The sequence below is a fragment of the Hydra vulgaris genome, chromosome 04, assembly GCF_038396675.1.
Source record: "Hydra vulgaris chromosome 04, alternate assembly HydraT2T_AEP".
Lineage (NCBI taxonomy): Eukaryota > Metazoa > Cnidaria > Hydrozoa > Anthoathecata > Hydridae > Hydra > Hydra vulgaris.
Window position 1 is genome coordinate 25,080,649 of NC_088923.1, and position 21,852 is coordinate 25,102,500.

General features: G+C 28.1%; 2 protein-coding genes across 5 annotated transcripts; both read left to right on the forward strand.

The window, feature by feature from the left end:
* The first annotated feature begins 1,548 nt into the window (after positions 1–1,548).
* Positions 1,549–14,798, forward strand: LOC124818578 (baeyer-Villiger monooxygenase). Of its 4 annotated transcripts, none has more exons than XM_065795878.1 (4): positions 1,549–1,842; positions 4,870–6,215; positions 7,538–7,632; positions 14,475–14,798. In XM_065795878.1, the coding sequence occupies exons 2-4, from the start codon at positions 4,937–4,939 to the stop codon at positions 14,664–14,666; spliced, it is 1,566 nt and encodes a 521-aa protein (XP_065651950.1). In that variant the 5' UTR covers positions 1,549–1,842; positions 4,870–4,936; the 3' UTR covers positions 14,667–14,798. The 4 variants fall into 4 exon arrangements, with proteins under 4 accessions (XP_065651950.1, XP_065651951.1, XP_065651949.1 ...); XM_065795879.1 differs by having other exon boundaries at positions 1,770–1,842; positions 4,937–6,215; XM_065795877.1 differs by lacking the exon at positions 1,549–1,842 and adding an exon at positions 1,889–2,002 and having other exon boundaries at positions 4,937–6,215.
* A 1,203-nt stretch (positions 14,799–16,001) lies between these two features.
* On the forward strand, positions 16,002–21,026 carry LOC136079691 (52 kDa repressor of the inhibitor of the protein kinase-like). Its single transcript, XM_065795880.1, has 2 exons — positions 16,002–16,442; positions 16,983–21,026. The coding sequence occupies exon 2, from the start codon at positions 18,453–18,455 to the stop codon at positions 19,113–19,115; it is 663 nt and encodes a 220-aa protein (XP_065651952.1). The 5' UTR covers positions 16,002–16,442; positions 16,983–18,452; the 3' UTR covers positions 19,116–21,026.
* The last annotated feature ends 826 nt before the right edge of the window (positions 21,027–21,852 follow it).

Below are 21,852 nucleotides of genomic sequence, written 5' to 3' on the forward strand. Positions count from 1 at the left end.
GACCAGATTTAAATCCAAACTGTTTATGAAAAAGAATATTATTAACATTTAAAAAGGAATATAGTCTATTATACATAACCCGCTCTAATATTTTAGAAAAACAAGAAAGAATTGAGATTGGTCTATAATTCGTAACATCGGAAGGATCACCTGATTTTAACACTGGAATGACTTTTGCAATTTTTAGGTTATCTGGAAAAAAGCCTTGTTTTAGAGATAAATTAAAAATATGTAGTAATGCAATTGTAATTTGTTTTATTGATTTGATAATGACATTACTACTTATATCATCAAATCCTAAACTTTTATTGGGTTTTAATAAAGAGACTGCGTCTAGTAATTCTTTTTCTGTAAGTTTATAATTAGACATAACATTAAGGTTGGTTGAGGTTAAGTACGAACTAAAGTGTGATTGAGTAGTTGCTATATTAGATGATAAAGTAGGACCTATATTTACAAAAAACTGGTTAAGTGTTTCAGCGACTAAGGATTTATTTACAATTTGTTTGTTATTAAATTTAAGATTTAGAGGAAGTAAATTTCTGTATAAGCTTTTTTTTTGTTAGTTAATAAAATTAATTTTTTTTGTTAGTTAATAAAATTAAAAAAAAAAAAATTTTTGTTATTGCGGAAAACATAGTTGTAATGTTTCAACACAAAGTGGCCTAAAATTTGATCGTTTAATGATATGTTTTGTTTATAACGAATCATTTTATTCCAAAAATTAGTTCTAATTGTCAGTTTGGTATTTTTGTACTTAATGTTATTTTTTGAGCTAATTTAAAGTGTATTACCAAGCGGTCTGGGTAACTTACATATTACCAAGCGGTCTGGGTAATTTGAGCAGTTTTACTACTTTTTTAAAACCTACTTTTTTTTTACTTTTTTAAGGATCACTAATCAAAATCCACTTAGACATTTGGCGCCCAAATATCAAAGTGGATCATGATTAGAGATCCTTAAAATTTGTTTATTCGCAAAAACTTTGGATCCAGCATAATCTACCGTAATCTACCCTACAGATATTCTTAAATAACAGATAATCTTTGATAATTTTATTTCTACTTAAAATATTTTATTATGGAAAAAATGACATTAAAACAGTTAACAACACAACTGCGTATAAGGTCTAATTTCTTTTAAAACTTAGCGAGCAAAATTGTTTAAAAAACTTTATTTACACTGATCAAAAAAATACAATTAAAAAATAAAAAGATAATCTTAGGCTTTTAGTTGTATAATTACCTTATAATGCTAATTTGACAACTTCATGTTTGGTTAAATGATTTTTTTATTTATTTATCTTTTCTTATTTGTTAAAGCACATCAAATAAAAATTTTAATCTTTAAAAGCACATTAAGTATAAAACCTTTGAGAAAACATTGCAATAGTAAACAAATGTGTTAATGTGACAATATAACGTGTTAAAACATTGAATTTAATTTCAGTATAATTTATTTATAAATAGTGTATCTAAAGAAAATAGCCCTGGGTACGAAAAGGAAAATTAAATAAAAAATTATTTGAATGTTTTTATATTTTACACATTTTTCTTTTTTTTTTTTTCTTATTTTTCTTTTGAACTACAGTAAAAGCGAAGGTTTTATTGGTATAGAATTTGAAAAAATTATAGTTTCACGCCTATATCGCATTTTGATCAGTCTTTCCTTTGTTTTTGATGGTGATTTGTGATTTGTTGGTGATTGGTGATTTGTGATTTGTTGGTGATTGGTGATTTGTTGGTGATTGGTGATTTGTGATTTGTTGGTGATTGGTAAAAAAGATAAATAAATAAAAAAATCATTTAACCAAACATAAAGTTGTCAAATTAGCATTATAAGGTAATTATACAACTAAAAGCCTAAGATTATCTTTTTATTTTTTAATTGTATTTTTTTGATCAGTATAAATAAAGTTATTTAAACAATTTTGCTCGCTAAGTTTTAAAAGAAATTAGACCTTATACGCAGTTGTGTTGTTAACTGTTTTAATGTCATAGTGGTAAGTAAAACTAGAATTTTATAAAACTTTATAAATTAATTCACTGTAAACTTTTTAACTCGTAAAAAACTAACTGTAACTTATGCAAATCAGTATTTTTAAGAATATAGCCTGGTCTGTTGAGATTTTTTATTAAAAATGTTGCAAAAAAAATAGCATAACTAATCTTTGACTGTGTCCTCCGCCCCTAAATTTTATCCCCTCCTTCCTAAAAAAAAAGATCTTAATTGTTATATATAGATATAGTTGTTTATAATTTTAGGCTAATGTTAGGCCAAACAGAAATATTTGGTTTTGCGTAGGAGACCTCGATAACAAACAAATTTTAAACATTGTATATATATTCTTTCTACATAACATTATGCATAAATGCTGCTCTGTTATAAAACATGTTTCTATATTATCAAACTTATTTCTTAACATTTTTGTTTGCTTAATACACTAAAGTCCATAGACGAACCTTCGATAAATCATTTAGAATCTAAGGGATAGTCCATAAAATACGCAACACTAAAATTAATTAATAAGCAAAACAAAAACGTTTTCATTCATAAAGTTTTTAATTAAAGCAAAAATTAAATAGTGATTTCAATTACTGCGCTTGTCTGTTGAAATAATGATTAAAACAACTTCAATGAAAATCTAAGAGCATATTTTCTTCAATGAAAATCTCAGAGCATTTTTTTTTTTTTTAGTTCAATTTTAGCGTTACGGATCGCCCATAAATTACGCAACGCATAATGTTTAAAAAAAAACAGCAGTAGGAAATATTAAGCTCTTTTACGCGGCGATTTTCATTAAACTTAATACCCTATTTTATGACTATTTTTTGAAATTAAAACTCTGCGAGGGAAAACTTATGATTTTTTTTGTTTTGTTTATTGTGATAGTTTGCGTTACGTAATTTACGGACGGTCCCTTAGACAATCCCTTACGAATAATTTTATAATGTATATTTTTTATGATAATTTTTTGATATATCGCATATTTTGCATTTGTTTAAATAGTTAAATATATTCTTTATTTCTTTTTCCTAATTTATATATAACAAAAACAGAACAAAAAAATTTAGTTGATGAAATAATGTGCGGCCGTGGCGCAGTGGTTAGAGCGCTTGCTTTATAAGCAAGAGATCCAGGTTCGAAGCGAGCTATGGACATATTTTCGTGTCACGGTAAGGATGGAGGCGTGAACTTTCTGGTTAAATGCACTTTCGCGGTGCTCTGTGACAAGACCGTTAGGTCTTCTTGAGGCACCTAAATAACAGTAATAACAAAATAACTAAATAACAACTACCTCTGCTAATCATTCCGCGTAGTTAATCTGTAGAACAAAATTCTCTTAAATAACTTTTCAATTTTTTTTTAATTTTTTTTTTATTTTTGTGAATGGAATTATAACTCTTTAAACAAAAGTTATCGTTTGATAAATCTTTTAAGAAATTTTATCGTTTAAGAAATCGTTTGATTTCTTAGTAATATTCTCTGAAAAAATGTTTATATTTGATTGAAATCTTTTTGAAACCTACTTTTTAGTTGTAGTTTTATAATAACTTATAATTTGTGTATGTATGAGTAAATTTAACATAAATATATGTTTACGCATAAAGCGCTATCTTTCACTTTACAGCGGTCATTGATGATAAAAATTTGGGAGTTTATCACTTTTTTAAATTATTAAAAAGCTTAGGTTTTATTGTAATTTTTTTATATAATAATTTGTTATAATTACACGAAAAATAATAAGCCTAGAACTTCTTAATTTCGACATTCTGCTTAAAGGCGTTTTTTGCGTAATCTATTGAGTAAATTTAAACCATTCAAACTTTATAATATACCCTCATACTTTGCCCAAAAATTATACTTAGGACTTTTTTTAATTTGACCAAGAAGTATCTTTTTCCCGCGTTTTAAAAAAAGAAGTCAATTGGTCAAAGGTACAACACGTACGCTGTACCTTTGACCGATGCGCTTTGTTCCTTTTACCAAAATCTTATTATTAAAAAATCGTGCAATGTTTGAACCTCTTTAATATTTTAGCTTCTTATATATATACCTTTATGTCAATAAAAAAAAATCCAACTGTTTTGTAAGCAATCCTAATTGTCTAAAAAAATTAGAAAAATCAATCTTTACAATCTTGCAAAGACTTGTGTACCGAAGTTACTATACTCGCTCAGTATTACTAATAGTATTACTAATTAGTTTAATTATTGAAATATTTAACTTTTTATATATTTATTATTAATAATAAAATCAGTCATTATAACTATTTAGATAAAGTCACATATTTTCTTTATTTTTTGTCGGTCAAAGGTACAACATCCTAGTCTGGTCAAAGGTAAACGAGATGGGTTTCTTTAACAGTTATCGTCTTAATCCCCATTTACGGTCACACATAATCATCCAAATTTTTCCATTACAAAAAAATGATTTTGGGTAATGTTTATAACGTCGTAGATGAATCAAACAACAATATATCACATTCTTAAAATCAGAATAAGATTAACACCCGTATTTACTTTTTAAGAGCCAAAACTTATAATTACTTGTGAATCGATGCCATCTATCCCAAGTATAATGTTTTACGGTAAGAAGAGTTGTCATGGACTATTATTTCAAATGGCACTTCACGTTTTTTTTAAAAAATAATATTAAGCCGACAGAGAAGAGTGACCAAAGGTACAAAGTGGTCAAAGGTACAACAGGTTCCCCTATCTGTCTTTTTATTATTATTATTTCCGACAACAACATTTAGTTAATTAAGATGTAGCTATGTATTATTTTGACTATTTAAAAATATGATATAAAAAAAACTAGTTTGATTTTGAAAAATTGATTGAATTTTCTTGTAAAACATTTATTTAGATTTACAATGGAAATATTTCTTGAACGATTTGAGTCTATTTTTGCATCATGTTTATTAATTATTTAGATGGTAATCTACGGTTGTCTTTGGTACATTTTGGTTGGAATAACTATTTACTTATTTGTAAACTTATATTCAAAGAAAAACATATCCCAAGAGGTTTTACAAAAACGGAGCAACACGTTTGTTGTCATTATTGGAGCAGGATTTTCTGGCATTTGCGCTGCAATTAAACTTAAAAAAGAAAATATAAGATTTATTATTTTTGAAACTGCCCCTGACCTCGGAGGTACATGGTTGCATAATGTGTACCCTGGATGTGCATGCGATGTTGCTGCGCATTTGTATTCTTTTTCCTTTTATCCTAACCCAAATTGGAAAGCTCAATATGCTAGTCAGTCTGAGATTTTACAATATTTGAAAAGCGTATGCGACTTTTATGATATTCGCCAACACATGAGATTTAATACAGCAGTACAAAAGTGTTACTTTGATAGTAAAACGCAGCAGTGGAAAGTAACCACTTCTGGAAATGAAGAGTTTATGTGCAACTTTGTTATATCTGGCGTAGGGGTACTGCATGTGCCAAAAACACCTGTGTTAAAAGGTTGTGGTTTGTTCAAAGAAGAAAGCTTTCATTCAGCGAAATGGAATAAAGAATGCAACTTAGAAGGAAAGTTAGTTGCTGTTATAGGTACTGGAGCTTCTGCAGTTCAAATTGTTCCGAGCATTGCCGATCGAGTCAAAAACTTATATGTATTTCAAAGAACACCAACATGGAGTACTTTTCCCACACCTTTGAATCCATCACCGTTATACCCGAGAGGGGCGCAAACAGTTTTTAAAATGTTTCCTACAATTTTAAAAGTTGTTAGATGGTTAACTTTTGTTAAACACGAGATATCTTTTTATGTAATATTCCGAAGTAAATCATTTTTAACAAAACTACTTCGAAAGTCTATGACTAAAGCAATCCAAGATCAGCTACAAACCGAGTCTTTAAAAAAGAAAATGGTGCCCTCTTATGATATAGGATGTAAACGAATCACACCATCTAATAATTTCCTTCAAGCTTTCAACAAAAAAAATGTACATTTAGTCACTGAGTCAATAAAAAGTTTAACAGAGAACGGTATTAAAACGGATGAAAACGAGTACAAAATTGATATACTAATTTATGCAACAGGATTTGATGTTGCAGCTTCGATTAAAAGTTTGAATATAATAGGACCAGATGGAGTTACACTCAATGAAAGATGGGGAAATAAACCAAACGCATACTTAGGAATAATGTGTCCAGGTTTTCCAAATCTTTTTTATCTTCTCGGACCAAACACAGCGTTAGGTATTGTTATATTTTATGCAGCGGCTTAACTTTTGTTCTATAAATTCAGTTTTTTAATTCGAATGATTCTATTATTCGCATGTGTTATTGTTATTCTTTGTAATTTTATTGTTTGTTTGTCGCTTCATTGTTATTCTTTTTGAGGTTGAGGGTAAAATGTGGTTGTCATTTATTTCGTTAGAAAAAATAAAATTTTATTAAATAAATATTCCTTAAAATAAAACGGTTATGAATTTATTTAATTACAGTGCTAATATATATATATATATATATATATATATATATATATATATATATATATATATATATATATATATATATATATATATATATATATATATATATATATATATAATTGATTTTTTGACGAGATTAAATAAAAATAACTAGATGATTTTTACTACTAAAAGTTTCATGCGTTTAGCAATCATCAGGTAAAAAATGAACTTGTTTTCGTGACGGCACGAAAACAAGTTCTTGCTTGACAACCACGCTTTTTAATTATTGACCAAGTTAATTTTGGTGTTATTTTTAAGTTTTCTTTTATCTGACAAATATACTTTGAAAGGGTGGTTAAATTGTTCATCATTTCATCATTAAACAAGTCCCCGTCTACAGCAACGAAACAAAAAAATGCTTGCTTTGCCTTCGTGAAATACTTTGCATAATATCATACTAAGGTACGCAAAAATTATTAAATAAAAAAACAGAAATTATTTCAAAGTGCCGTCACGAAAACAAGTTCTTGCTTGACAACCACGAGCCCAAAGATTAAAAAACCCAACCACGCTCGCAAATAGTTATAGTTTTATAATTGTTTTTGAACGCCACGATATTTATTAAGTATATTTTTTAATAAAAAAACAATGTATTTTTTACCTGATGATTGCTATTTAATCTCGTCAAAAAATCAATTATATAGCTCTGATATTACTCATCGAGCACTCTTGCTGAATATATGCTCACAGCAAAATTAAACTTATATATATATATATATATATATATATATATATATATATATATATATATATATATATATATATATATGTATATATATATATATACATATATATATATATATATACATATATATATATATATATATATATATATATACATATATATATATATACATATATATATATATACATATATATATATACATATATATATATATATATATATATATATATATATATATATATATATATATATATATATATGTATGTATGTATGTATGTATGTATGTATACATAAATAATGCTAACATATAATTATAGTTAAATTAATTATAGCATTATACATATAATAAATACTTTTAGGGCACAATAGTGTTGTTTGCATGATTGAATTCCAGATGAATTTTGTTATGGATGCAATTATCAAATGTGCAGATAACGGTTTTAAATTTCTTGAGGTAAACATTTTATCATGCAGCCAAAAATTATTGCTTATAATAATAAAACCAATTAATAAAACATAATAGTATTTAATAAAATCAAATCAAAATTAGAAAAACAACAATGAGGATTCAACTTATTGTTGCTTACTGTTAGTAACAATCATTCATTTACTCATTTATTTTGTGAAATTTAGTTTAGATTTGCAAAGTTTTTTTTATGTCTGTTTTTTTTATTATTATGTTATGTTTTTTTAAATGAACAACTTTAACTTGTCCTGAATAAAGCTTCAAAAAGACTAACAAAAAACTTTCTTTATTTGGTTAAACTTGAAACTTTTTAAATAGGTTGAATACATGATTGAGTTCACATAAAACATACCTACGATATTTAAACAATCATGGTTCTCTCATTAATATATGATATAATGTGGTTGGTTTAACTTGATGATAATTAAAAAATGATTGATGACGTTTCAACTTGAAAACTTAATGCAGCTGTATCACAATGTTAGGAGTCTAAAGTTCTAAATTTGGATTATTATGGTATCGATTAAAAAGGTTCTACAAAATAATAAGTTACACAGAAAGAAGAGCTTTGAAACCAAATAAATCTAATACCTTTACGTATATCCTTGTGAACCCAACCTAACCCACTCCCACCTCGCGCAAGGGAAAGAACATTTTGAAAAATCTCTTGCGATATTTAAAATCAATATTCTAAAAAAGATTTTATAATTAGTATCAAAAGTTTAGTAAAGTATTAAATTTGAACAAAGAAATCAGAATTGGAATTGATAATTACTGAAATGTGATTATCTTGTTGGAGTACTTTTTTTCAAGCAGATCCAGAACCTTTTATAATATTAGTCTATTAGTAACTGTCTAAATCTATGAAACTATAAAATTACTTTATATATCCATATCTCATCATTCCAATTTGTATTTTGCACCACACAATTTTATTAAAATTTTTATCACATTTAAACAGCCTCCCTAATTTACTTCCGTTTTCAAAAAATTGCTTAGTTAAATATATAAATTTCCAAAAAAAAATCTCTATAAAATATCTAAGTGGGAAGCGATCGTCCTTATTGGATTATGTTGGCCTATGAATAGTTTTCATTGTCGGCCTATGGATATGTCGGCCTATGGATCGTCCTCATTGTTGGCCCCCCTTGCTTCTAAGATGCTAGGAAACGATTAGTAATAGTAATAGTAATAGTAATATATTTAAATAAGTCCTCGTAGATAAAGTGTCTATATTAGAATAATCACTTGTCTATATTAGAATAATCATAGTGATTAGTGTCTATATTAGAATAATCACTTAATGTGTGTGCTATGTGAATCACATTTTCCAAATCATTAACGCTTATATAGAAACAAAATTTAGAATTGGTATATATATATATATATATATATATATATATATATATATATATATATATATATATATATATATATATATATATATATATATATATATATATATATATATATATATATATACATATATACAGTATCGGACAAAACGAGTGCAACCAAATAATGCTAATTTAGTTTCTTTATATAAAAGTGCTGTATTTTTTTAATTTAGAGAAATAACTATGTAACTGTTAAGAGACAAAGTTCTTCAAGTTTTATTCATCACAAAGTTCATTATTTGTACACGAAAATTAATAAATTAATCAAAAGTATTAAAAAAAGTTTATTTCCATCTGGACAAAACAAGTGCAACTCGACAAAATGTTGACCAAGCTGTATTTCGCTATCAATATTTCGTGATGAATCCTTTGTTGTCGATCACAGCCTTGTTTCTTCGAGGCATAGATTCAATCAGGTGATCAATGAAACTTTGTGGAATCGCTGCCCAGGCCTTTTGGATTTGTTCAAACAGTTGATCCTTATTACGAACACCTTCACGATTAATTCTGCGGTTGACAATCTCCCACAGGTTCTCGATAGGGTTGAGATCCGAAGATTGAGGCGGCCAATCCATCACCGATAGGTGGTTGTCTTAAAACTACTGCTTGACTACTTTTGCAGTGTGTTTCGGATCGTTGTCTCGCTGAAAAACCCATTTTATTGGCATATTCCATTCAGCATGAGGTAACATAACATCTTTTAGGATATTTTTATACATGAAACGGTCCATTATTCCATCGTTTCAATGTATTGGACCTAGACCGTTAGCAGAAAAACACCCTTATACTATTACATTGCCTCCACCATGCTTCACGGTCTTATGGCAATAACATAAATCGAGGCGTTTTCCGGCCGGTCGACGTACACGGCAAATGCCATCGCTCCCAATGATGTTGAACTTCGATTCATCACTGAACAGGACAGTTCGCCATTTCTGTACATTCCTGTCAATATGAGATGTAGCAAACAGGAGTCTTTTCTTCTGGTTTTTCAGTGAAATCAGCGGTTTCTTTGCAGGGCGTCGAGAAAACAATCCGGCTTCAACAGCACGTCGTCTGATTGTTCGGTCCAGTACAGGCAGCTCTAATTGCTTTTGTATCTCGACTGATGATATCCAGGGATCCTTCTTGACGGATCTGACGATCATAGAATCCTCTCTAGAAGTGGTGGAACGCGGTCTTCCACCTTTGTTATCTGCTGCCAACTTCCCCGTAGAACGATATTTGGAACATAGTCTTGATACGGTCTATTTTTTTACGCGATATTTATCAAAAATACTTTTTTGTGACATTCCGCTCACGTAATCGCCAATAATTTTCTTTCTTAGTTCCAATCCAAGACTGTCGGGAGCCATTTTTGCACTTGAAGTCATAAAAATAATTAAAAAAATCACGCTTCTCAAGGCTTACCGTGTTACATTTACCTTGTGATGATACAATAATGCTCTGTGGAACACAACGTCTTGGTTGGATGTGGACTGTATTGATGTAATGAAACACTTGTTGTATTTTACTTCTTGTATTGATGTTCTTCGATAAAACACTTTGATAAAACTCACTTCGATAAACTTCCTTGATAATACTGACTGATTGACTTCCATATACTGACTGAATTACATGTCGATTTACATGTCTCTTATATAGTAAAATGAACCTGTGTGAACCTGTTCTGAAAGATTCTAGATGCTTCTTTTCGATGCTTCTGGAAGCTTCTGGGTGCGTCTGGATGCTTCTGAATGTTTCTAGATATTTCTGGATGCTACTGGATGCTTCCAGATGCTTCTTTTGGAAACTTCTGGATACTTCCTTTAATTATTAAAAAACTTCCGTGACGTTGACACGGACCAGACTTAAGAAAATGAAACAAACCAAAAAAGTTGCACTTGTTTTGTCCGCTGCAAAATGGAACTTGTCAACGAAATTCTGCCTGTGTGCTGTCAGCTGATTGCTCATGTCGTGGCATGCTATGATTCCAGACTCCTCAACTGTTTGCTGTGGTAGTATAGTTCGTTTCTTTTTTAAGATATGTAAAATTAGGAACACTTTTTAGCATCGTTCGATGTTGGTTGCAAATGTTTTGTCCAATACTGTATATGTAAAACATAAATAGTTTTTGTTCCAGTCAGAAGGTATTAAGTTAAGTAAAACATATCATAACAACAAGTTAAGCAAAAGTGATAATTTCATTAGTCTCTCAGAGCAACCTATTCAATGAATTTGATAAAGTGCGCGTTGATGTTTCTGACAACGCTAAAAAACCAAGTTTGAACGAAGATAGCAATGCATGCTATCTCTGAACTCAAAAATTATTTCTTTATTCTAAATTTGGAGATGATTTGAAAAAAAAATTTAAAGAATAAAATTTTGTTATTGACGTTGGTTTACAAGCTCATAAATAACAATTTATAATAAATGACTTAAAAGGGAAGGCGGTTATAATTAGTAATTTTTACCCAGGCGCCATGGCGTCGAAGGTAAAATTTTCAATGATCCTTTTTTTCAAACATTCATTGAATACTTATTTTTTTCCCAAAAATATAAAATATATATTTGTAAGAATAATTATTTAAAAATTTATATACTTATTTTATGTAAAAAAAAGTATTTAGATTTATATTACATTTATTTATTCAGTGTAATTTTTTAAATGTTTTAATTGTTTAAAAACAAATCATGCATGTGCATTTTTCCGCTAACCAATCGTTAACATTGTTTAGAAGTATTGTTTTTGAAAAGTAGTATTTTCAAGATAAATTACTTGAACCTTTTTTCAAAAAATTTGTATTAAAATTCATTAAAAAGTTTTAAGTTTTATCTATGGCGCCGAAATATTTTTTTCACCCCACTTCGGGATATATATATTTATATATATATATATATATAAATATATATATATGTATATATATATATATATATATATATATATATATATATATAGAGATAGATAGAGAGAGAGAGAGAGAGAGAGAGAGAGAGAGAGAGAGAGAGAGAGAGAGAGAAAGAGAGAGAGAGCTGGCCCGTAGCGTGTGCGAAGTGTGCGAAACACACAGGCGCAGCATTAAAAAGATGCAAACTTAAAATTCTGCTTAGAAACAAAATATATAGGCCTTTCTAGATCTATAACTAAAAATGGAAATGGTATTAGGTCCATTTTTTTAAAAACTGATTTATGCCCTTTGTCCAATCCCAATAAAATGTAAACTTTTGTCTGCTTACCAATCAAACAAAAGTTTACATTTTATGTTTACTCCTGACAAGATGGCCGACATTGATGCTAGCTTTACTGAAATAGATCCCCGCCTTAATTTTCTATTGTCAGTTGTGAATAACATATCTGCACCTTATTTCCCAGATTTAAAAAACATTTTCTTGAATGTTTTTATTTAAAAAAATGCAAATCTCCTTGTTAGTCTAGTATTTATAGAATTATTTTTACACATTTTTTGTTTTGATTATTTTTATATATATGATAATGGATCCAAAATGAAAGGTAAAAAAATTGGCGTACAGAAGTGTATAACTGATATAAATTCACGAGCCTTTTATATTCCTTGCGTTTGTTACCCCTTGAATTTGGTTGTTGCGGATACAGTCCAAGGATGTTTAGAAATTATGAAATTTTTTTCACAAATTCAAGGTATGTATAATTTTTTCTCTGCGACTACAAAGCGTTGGCAAATTTTTGAATCAAAATGTTCCAAATTCACAGTAAAGTCATTAAGTACTAACGGATGGAAAAGTCATGTGAATGCTGTTCGTGCTGTAAAATTTGGAACAAAAGAAACTTATTGTGTATTGAAAGAAGTTGTTAACATTGAAAAACATTCTATTAATAGATTAACTACTGAATCACTTGCATCAAAATTAGGCAGTTTTGAATTCATATGTCGTGTTGTGGTTTGGCACGATGAATTAACTAAAATTAATTGTACTAGCAAACTATTGCAATCTCAAACTGCATACGTAAAGACTGCTGCAAATGCATTAAAGAAAACTATCAATTTTTTTGTTACTAAACACACTGAAGATTCTTACATAATATATATTTCAAAAGCCAAAATTCTAGCTAATGATGCAAATTTGACTGACGAATTCAGTTCTATTTCACGTGAAAGGGCAAGAAAAAGAAAAAGATTTTTTGATGATAAACCTTTTGAAGAAGATGGTGATATTCAACCAAACCAAAAATTCAAAAACCAGTTTTTTGATGTTCTCTTTAAAATAGCTAAAGAATTAATAAACGAACGATTTGAAAGCTTTTCAAGTACAATAGAACCGTTCGAGTTTTTGTATGATACCAAAGATATTAATAAAATAGGAGAATATAATTAATAAATGCAGATTACCGGAAAAGTATTGACTCATGGTGAATCAAAAGATGTGTATTCAGAGGATTTGTTTCTGGAACTTAATTTGTTATCACGGAAATTAGATGGAAAAAAATCACCGGAATCTGTGCTTAAATGGATTTATGATAGTCAGCTTGAAGAACTGTTTCCTAATGTTTGTATTTCCCTAAGAATATTATTAACACTACCGGTAACAGTGAGTACAGGGGAACGTAGTTTTTCCAAATTAGAATTAATAAAAAAACTATTAACAATCAACAATGGGACAGGAACGTTTAAATAGTTTATCAATAATTTTAAAAACAAAATTGCTGTAGATATTGAGACTTTAAGATTAAATTTTGCAAAATCTAAAGTTTTTGACGTGTTCCGTTTTCTAACTAAAAATATGTTTAAAATCAATAAAATTGTTAAGAAAGTTGAAAGTTATTTTATTTAAAAGTATATATTGTTTTATGATTTAAAAAAAAATACATTTTTCGCGAGCGAGCTAAAAATGTTTTTTTTAAGCTATATATATATATATATATATATATATATATATATATATATATATATATATATATATATATATATATATATATATAATATATATATATATATATATATATATATATATATATATATATATATATATATATATATATATATATATATATATATATATATATATATATATATAATTTTTTTCAGGTTTCTGAAGTAATAATTTCTACTAAATATATTCTTTTCAAAATATGATTTTATCCTATTAAGAAAAGGTTTATACAATAAGAATTTCCAATAAAGTATTTCCGAACTCTCTATCGCTTACTTTTGTATTATATTTACATAAGAACTTAAATAATTTATAATAGGGGTATTCAGAAATATAAAGTGGATTAATGTTGTATTTTAAACTTGGACTCTGACAGCCGTCATTTAATATTGAATGATGATGGAGGATTCCGGGCTGAAAAGCTTTCTGTATGTCAGCTATCAGTATTATTTTACGTTTAGATATTAAGTTTAGATATTTCATTTTATTTATCACTTTGTTATTACCTTAATTTTTACTATTACTTATAATTATAACTACGTTTAGGTATTAAGTAAAGTTAATGACGAATTTCAATGTTACGTGACGTCCGAGAGTAAAAAACGTCCGTTTTCTAATTCTTGTGGATCCTGGTATCTCAATAAAGATGGAGAAAACTTTACTCTTTGGCCAAGTCATTTATTAAACTATTGGTGGAGAACACTGAGTGTAGATTTAAAAGAATTTAAAGTTCAATGACTCTTTTGTTTATTCAAAACATACAACAAGAGTAGAGGAAATTCATAAGTATTTTTTTAACTTTTATAAATTAAAATCAAGAAATTAATAGTTTAATAAATTTAAATTCATGAAGAAAAACACACTGAAAAACTTTGCAAGTTATTTTTTTAATATTAACCGAAACTTTCTACCTTCAACCCGCTGCGTTTTAGATAAAATCAATTATTTGCATCCAATCAAGATATTAATGTAAAATCCAATTTAAAAATTGCTATCTGCCATAAATCAATCAAAAATAACAATTACAATTAACATGAAAAAACTTATCTGCAGCAAATATTATCTTTTAATTTAACAGTTTTCCAATAATTTTAACATTTTTTTTTTTTTTTTAGTATACATTTTAGGTTGTTTTATAATACATATAACAACCAAAAATGTTATTAAATATTATCTAATAACATATATCTAATATTTCTAACAAGATTTAAACAAAATTATATCTTTTTATTAGAGTTTCTGCTTGTATGAATTTAAATTAGATTTTATTGAAATAATTTTTATAAAAAACATTAGTTTTTTTAAAACCAATTTTAAGACTAAAAAATATTTGCATAAACCAGGTTAGTGGAATCAAAATTTTTTCACGTTAACTGTCCGACTCCAAGAGAACTCGCACCAAAAAAAAGTTTTAATGGGTACGGCTTCTATCCAAGAGAATCTAAAGATCAACGGGTGCAACTTGTTGAAAGGGTTACAGAAACAAAATTTGACAACTTTATTATTTGTAAATAAACTCAGGCCAGGCAAAAAAATATATAATTAGCACAAAAATGGTAGGATAGAGCGGGGCTAGTTGAACAAATTTTACTATATCTAATAGATCTCATAAACGGTGGGTCGGAATAATTGTCTTTACGGATAGGTGAAGATATGTTCAAGTTTCGAAGATTAGGGGTGGGGTGGAGTTTGTCATTATTTTTTTTAAATTTTCTGAGACAGTCTTCATGAGCAGATGTGTTTTTGCGAGTGCGATAATTAAAAGAAAATAAATCGTAGCATTTTTAAGTTTTAGTATTTATTTATCTTTAAAAATAGGAGTTATTAACGAAAAAAAGAACACAGTTAAAATAAAGTAATACATCATGGATAAATTATCAAACGAGGAACAAATTATTTCAATAAAGCTTGTTCGGGATATATATAATTTAACAATATTAAATTGTTAAAATATTTTATTCAACTCAAATTTTGCGATTTAATTTTTTGTGAAGGATGTCGAAAATAATTATCTTTGTTGTTGTGTTAGCGCTAGAGTATTTTATATATATTTATGTTTCGACTAGAAAACTCCAGTATAGTCGCTTTCTGATTCGCCTGCTTCCCTCAGAAGCTATTTTTGATTGGCTTGGTTTCTTAAGCTAATTAAAACTGGTTCTGAGGGGTGCTGACCTAATCAGAAAGATCTCTGAAGGGTGCAAGCCAATCACGCATAAATCAGAAAAAAGGGTTTTCACTAAGCTTTTGGTTAAATCGTAGGTTAAGTGTTCTAAACATGGCGGATTCAATGCTTCAAATCATTTTAAAATGTACTTTAGATGAAAATAAGGTTCAATCAGAAAAGGAATTTTTTTTATCTAATGTTATTGTCGAAGCTCATAATACTATTAGAGAAAAATTTTTGTTTAATGAAAAATCTAAACTAAGTGTATTGCATAAAATATGCAAAGTTTCAAATATACCGTTTCCCTTATCTCAATCATTTCGAGCAGAAAGCGATTTTCAACCAGTGAGGTAATAATTTGTTTTTTAAATAATTATATTAATTTAAAAATAAAAAAAAACGAAATATATATGTGTGTGTGTGTGTGTGTGTGTGTGTGTGTGTGTGTGTGTGTGTGTGTGTGTGTGTGTGTGTATGTGTGTGTGTGTGTGTGTGTGTGTGTGTCGATTAATGGTTAAAATAATAGCAAATAAAGAAATCATATATAACTTTTTTTGCTTAAACATTTTACTACAAACTTATTTTTATTTTAAGCTGAAAGATGTGTAAAATTTTGTCCTAGGTGCCTAAAATTTAAAAACATATTTTTCTAGTAAAATTTTGTTCATGCTTAAGTATAATATATTTCTATCATATTTCAAGAAGAAAATAATCAATTATGTTATAATTTATTTTATGTTTGAATAATACCAAAATTACATTTAGTAAATGATTTACCAGTAAGTTATTTTATGACTTAAAATTGTGTAATAATTATTTTGTGGATCTGTGGCATAACATTATTAAATTATGTTACCTCGCTCATGTTAATTTTTTGTTTTTTTTATTAGAACTTCTCCAAACGGAAACTGTTTATTTAATGCTTGTTCTATATCATTAATTGGAAACGAATCTTTGTCAGAATACTTTAGATGTTTGACCGGTACCGAATTATATACAAATACAAATTTTTATTCAAACCATCCAATTATTTTTTCTCAAACTGATGTTACCAAATCTCGAAGAATTGATGAAAACACAGCTTTTTTTATTATTATTTCCCAAAAAGCATATCATTTTTTTGTAAAAATAATAGAGCACTAAGTGTCATATCAGAGTCTAATAATGTTGCAACAAATTATTCTTATTCCTCGTTTCTTACTTTGTGTGCTCTTTCAAGTGTTGTTGGAATACCAATCGAATCATGTTATCCTATAGAAAAGGATAGAAAAGAAATAGAAAAACTGTTTATGAAATATTTTTCATTTGCACTGTTAGACCACGTGTTGAACATTCTTTGACCACATCTGTAAAAAAAATACACATACTTCGTTGCTCTTCAGTTATTGCAGGTTTTAAACAGACCTCTAATATATTTGTAAACAAAGATCACTTTGTTCCTTTAATATCTTTAAAATGTATTCCTAAAAAATAACAAGTTCCTAATATTTTTGCACCTAAAGTAGTAAAATTACCTGAAGTTAATCAACTTACTTCTTCAAAATCTAATATCCTGTTTCCTGATTCTACTCAGGAAACAGATATTCTAGATTCAGTTAAAATCCTTTCCAATTTTAAAAAAAGAAAATAACTCACAATTGATCAATTCAATATTAAGTCACCTTTTCCTACAGACAAAATAATTTGTGTTGTATCTTCGCCAATCAAATTAAAAAGTTCTTCCACGCTATCGATTGCAGAATGTTCTTCAAAATTTATCCATTCATCGAGTAAGGCAAATTTAAACTCTAAAAGTAGTTCTTCTGCTTTTGGAAATAAATGTGAACTATCCTTTGTAAGCAAATACGATATTGGGCTCTATGAATCTTATGGAATTAATAAACTAGGCAATGAAGATAAGTATGATTTATTAAAAAATGTTTATAACCAAGCTATAGTTGTCATTTTGAATCCAATAAATCAGGTCGTTCCTTTCAATTCTCTTGGCTATCATTATACTCTTGGCTTGCATATTCAGAAATTAAAAAAGATATTTATTGTGTTAATTGTGTTATTTTTGGATGTGAAGAATTAAGTCAATTTAAGTAAACTTGTTCAGCTTTATAAATCTCCATTTGTGGCATATTCAAAGGCCATTAATAAGTTTAATAAACATGCTGAAAGTTCACCAATTCACCAAACTGCAAATCTAAAGGCAACTCATTTTCGCCAATGTATGGAGCAAAAGATAAATTTTATTGACTTAAGTCTCAACAAAGTAGTTGATGAACAAGTCGAGAAAAGTAGAGAAATATTAAAACCAATAGTTCTGGCAATTGTTATGTGTGGAAAACAAAACATACCTCTCCGAGGTCACAGAGATGATTCATTTTACTATGAGAATGAAAATAGTAACGATGGCAATCTTCAAATTCATTTTGAAATTAATATCTGATTGTGCAGAAAACAATTTGGTGAATGGGCGAATTGCTACTCTAAAAAATGCAACATATCACACTAAAACTACTCAAAATGAGTTGATTAATATTTGTAATGAAATTATAGTTTCTGAATTAAAATGTGAAGTTAAAAAAGCTAAATTTTTTTCAATATTAGCAGATGAAGCATCTGATGTTAGCTATATGGAACAAATGCCACTTGTATTACTCTTTGTAAATGATAATTGTGAAATTTGTGAACTATTTTTTGGCTTTATTCCTTGCGACTCAGGCTTGTCTGGAGAAGCTATAGCCAGCCAAATTTTAAATAGTATTAAAGATATGGGATTAGAAATGAAATTTTGTGTTGGTCAAGGTTATGACGGTGTTGGAAACTTGGCTGGGAACTGTTCCGGTGCTGCAATAAGAATAAAAACTATTTATCCCAAAGCATTGTATGTTCATTGTGGATCTCATGTCCTCAATCTTTGTGTTGCAGATGCCTGTAACATACAAATAGTTAGCAATATGATGTCAAATGTTCAAGTTATATCTCAGTTCTTTCATTTTAGTCCAAAGCGTTTTGATGTTCTGAAAAAAAATTGAAGAAATGTTTCCAAAAGCTCATCACTCTCGTCTAATAGATGTATGTCGTACAAGATGGATTGCCAGAATTGATGGTTTAGATGTGTTTATAGAGGTACTTCCGGCTATAATTAAATGCTTTGAGCTAATGATTAATAACGATGAGAAGTCTTGAAATCATGACTCAGTGCGTGATGCAAATAGTTATTTCTTTGCTACTAGATCTATCCAGTTTCTTGTTACTTTAATAGTGGTGTCTCGCTGTTTAGAAGTAACAAGACCAATTACAAAACAATTTCTCCAAACTTTGATGTTTTTGCATCACGTGAAAAAGTAAATTTGTTATATCTTGCTTTACAGCGACTAAGATCAGAAATTGAACACAGTCACGGTGCTTGGTATAGTGAGGCAGTTGTATTGGTAGCTAGTGTTGGTGTTTATGAGCACAAGCCTCGTACAATAGGAAAACAGCTAATTCGAAATAATTGTCCTAGTGAATCTATTAATGAGTATTACAAGAAAGTTATTACAATTCCTTTTCTTGACCATTTATCATCCCAGATTCAATTATGTTTTTCTAGTAGAAACATTGCTGTTTATAATGGATTCTTTGCAATGCCAACTAACGTTTTAAATGTTGCTGAATGGAGAAGCAACTTTCTTCTTTTTTTAAATGAGTATGAGGATGAACTTCCGGAACCACGCTATATCATGACCGAATTGAACATGTGGGAAGATTATTGGCGTAGTTTTAAAAATTCTCTTCCAACTACTCTAGCCAAACTCCTTCCTCTTATTGATAGAATAACTTTTCCTAATATATTCACCTTAATTCAAATTCTTGCAACTATTCCAGTAACAACATGCACTTGCGAAAGATCAATCACTGTTATTCGTTGTTTAAAAACCTATCTACGTAACACAATGTCGCAGAATAGATTTAATAGTCTTGCTTTAATGCACGTTCACCAAAATATCAGCATTGATGCAAATGAAGTGATTGATTGTTTTGCTAGGAAAAATAGAATGAAATCTTGTCTCCGCGTAGAATGAAACTTGTAGATATTTTAAATTCTGATCCAATTTAAACTGCTTTATTTAATAATATAATATAAATATATTGTTTACTGTTTTATATATTTAATAGAGTGTTATGGCGTATTAAATGACGGACTAATATGATGCATGACTTTAGTTAAAAAGTGAACTTTTTTTAATGCTGCAATTTAAATAGTTGTCCTAGAAAGTTCTGCAGTTTTTTTGTATTTTTTAATTATAAAATTATACTTCAAAAAATATATGCAGTAGAATCTTGTTAAGTCTGACTCTCAAGGGGAATAGATAAATAGTCAGACAAGGGGAACAGATAAATAGTCAGACAAGGGGAATAGATAAATAGTCAGACAAGGGGAATAGATAAATAGTCAGACTTAGCGAATACCAGAGTATGTACAGAAAGTTCAATGGGAATTGAAAATCTTACTTAGTAAAAGTTTGACTTATCAGACTTAATGATAAAGTTTTCATTATACTAATTTATTGATAGTTATTATTATAGTTTAATTATAATTAAAGTTTAATTTTAACTGGATTTACAAATAAGTCTGTTATTACATTTTTATTTATATTTTTAGGGAATATTCTTGGAAAATAAATGGTCCCAGAACATCATGAAACTTATATTTTGTTACAGTTACATAATTTTGTTTATAAACAGTGTTATATAATGTTATTAAATCTATTCACTGATAATAATGTATTTAGTGTAAAAGTTTATTATTATTCTTATTACAATTTATAAATAATTATTGTGCATAATTATATATTTTAAGTATATTATGTGCATAAATTTATTATATCATAGTATTAATAATTATTTTTAATAGTGAGTTGTAATACAATTGTGTTATAATTGCAATATAATGTGCATGACGCAGGTGTTTTTAGAAGTTAAACTAAATGGTTACTTTATATATTTTTAAGTTTCTGTTTAAAAATCATATTAGAAGCAAAATTTGGATAGTTCCATTGAAACTAGATTTTTATTAACAGTTTCTTTTACCTACATTTTGTAACTATTCTACTAGTTTGTTTTAGTTTTCCTACTGTTGAAATATGGTTTTAATTTAGTAAAGTTTCATGATTTGAAATTACTATATTAGTCATAAGTTAACAGTTTAGAAAAAGAAATTTAGCACAGTTATGGTAAGAAATTTGTTTACTTTTAACATTTCAAAACTGGGTTTTATTGTTCAATTCTTATGCCATTCCTAGTTTATGTTATATGTCATAAAAATAATTGTGTATTCAATGTTCATAAAATTAAACCCCGTTTATTCGGCAGGCGAGAGTAATTTTTTTTATTATCATTTTTATTAGCGGTAACTCTGTTATTGAATTGTTAATGATATAAAAGTCAATTACTGCTAATAAAATTTGCTGCATTATTTTGCATACAAAATACTATTATGGAAATAAAATAGATATGTTTATAAGAATTGTAACCTTTCTTATCTGATTATTTAATCAAAATACGGGCAGTTTAAAGGGTATAAAAAGATGGGCAGACAGGTAAAAGACCCAGAGGGATATAGCCTTTTCTTTTGTTAAAAAAGAGGTTGAAAATTTAAAAAGTTGATGAAAAATATAGTCAAACTACGTACGTATTCGATGCCTAGAACACCTCTTAAACAAACTTGTACGCTTTTGGGTGACTCTCTCCCCCGTACTTTATAAAAACCTTTTTTTATGACCCCCC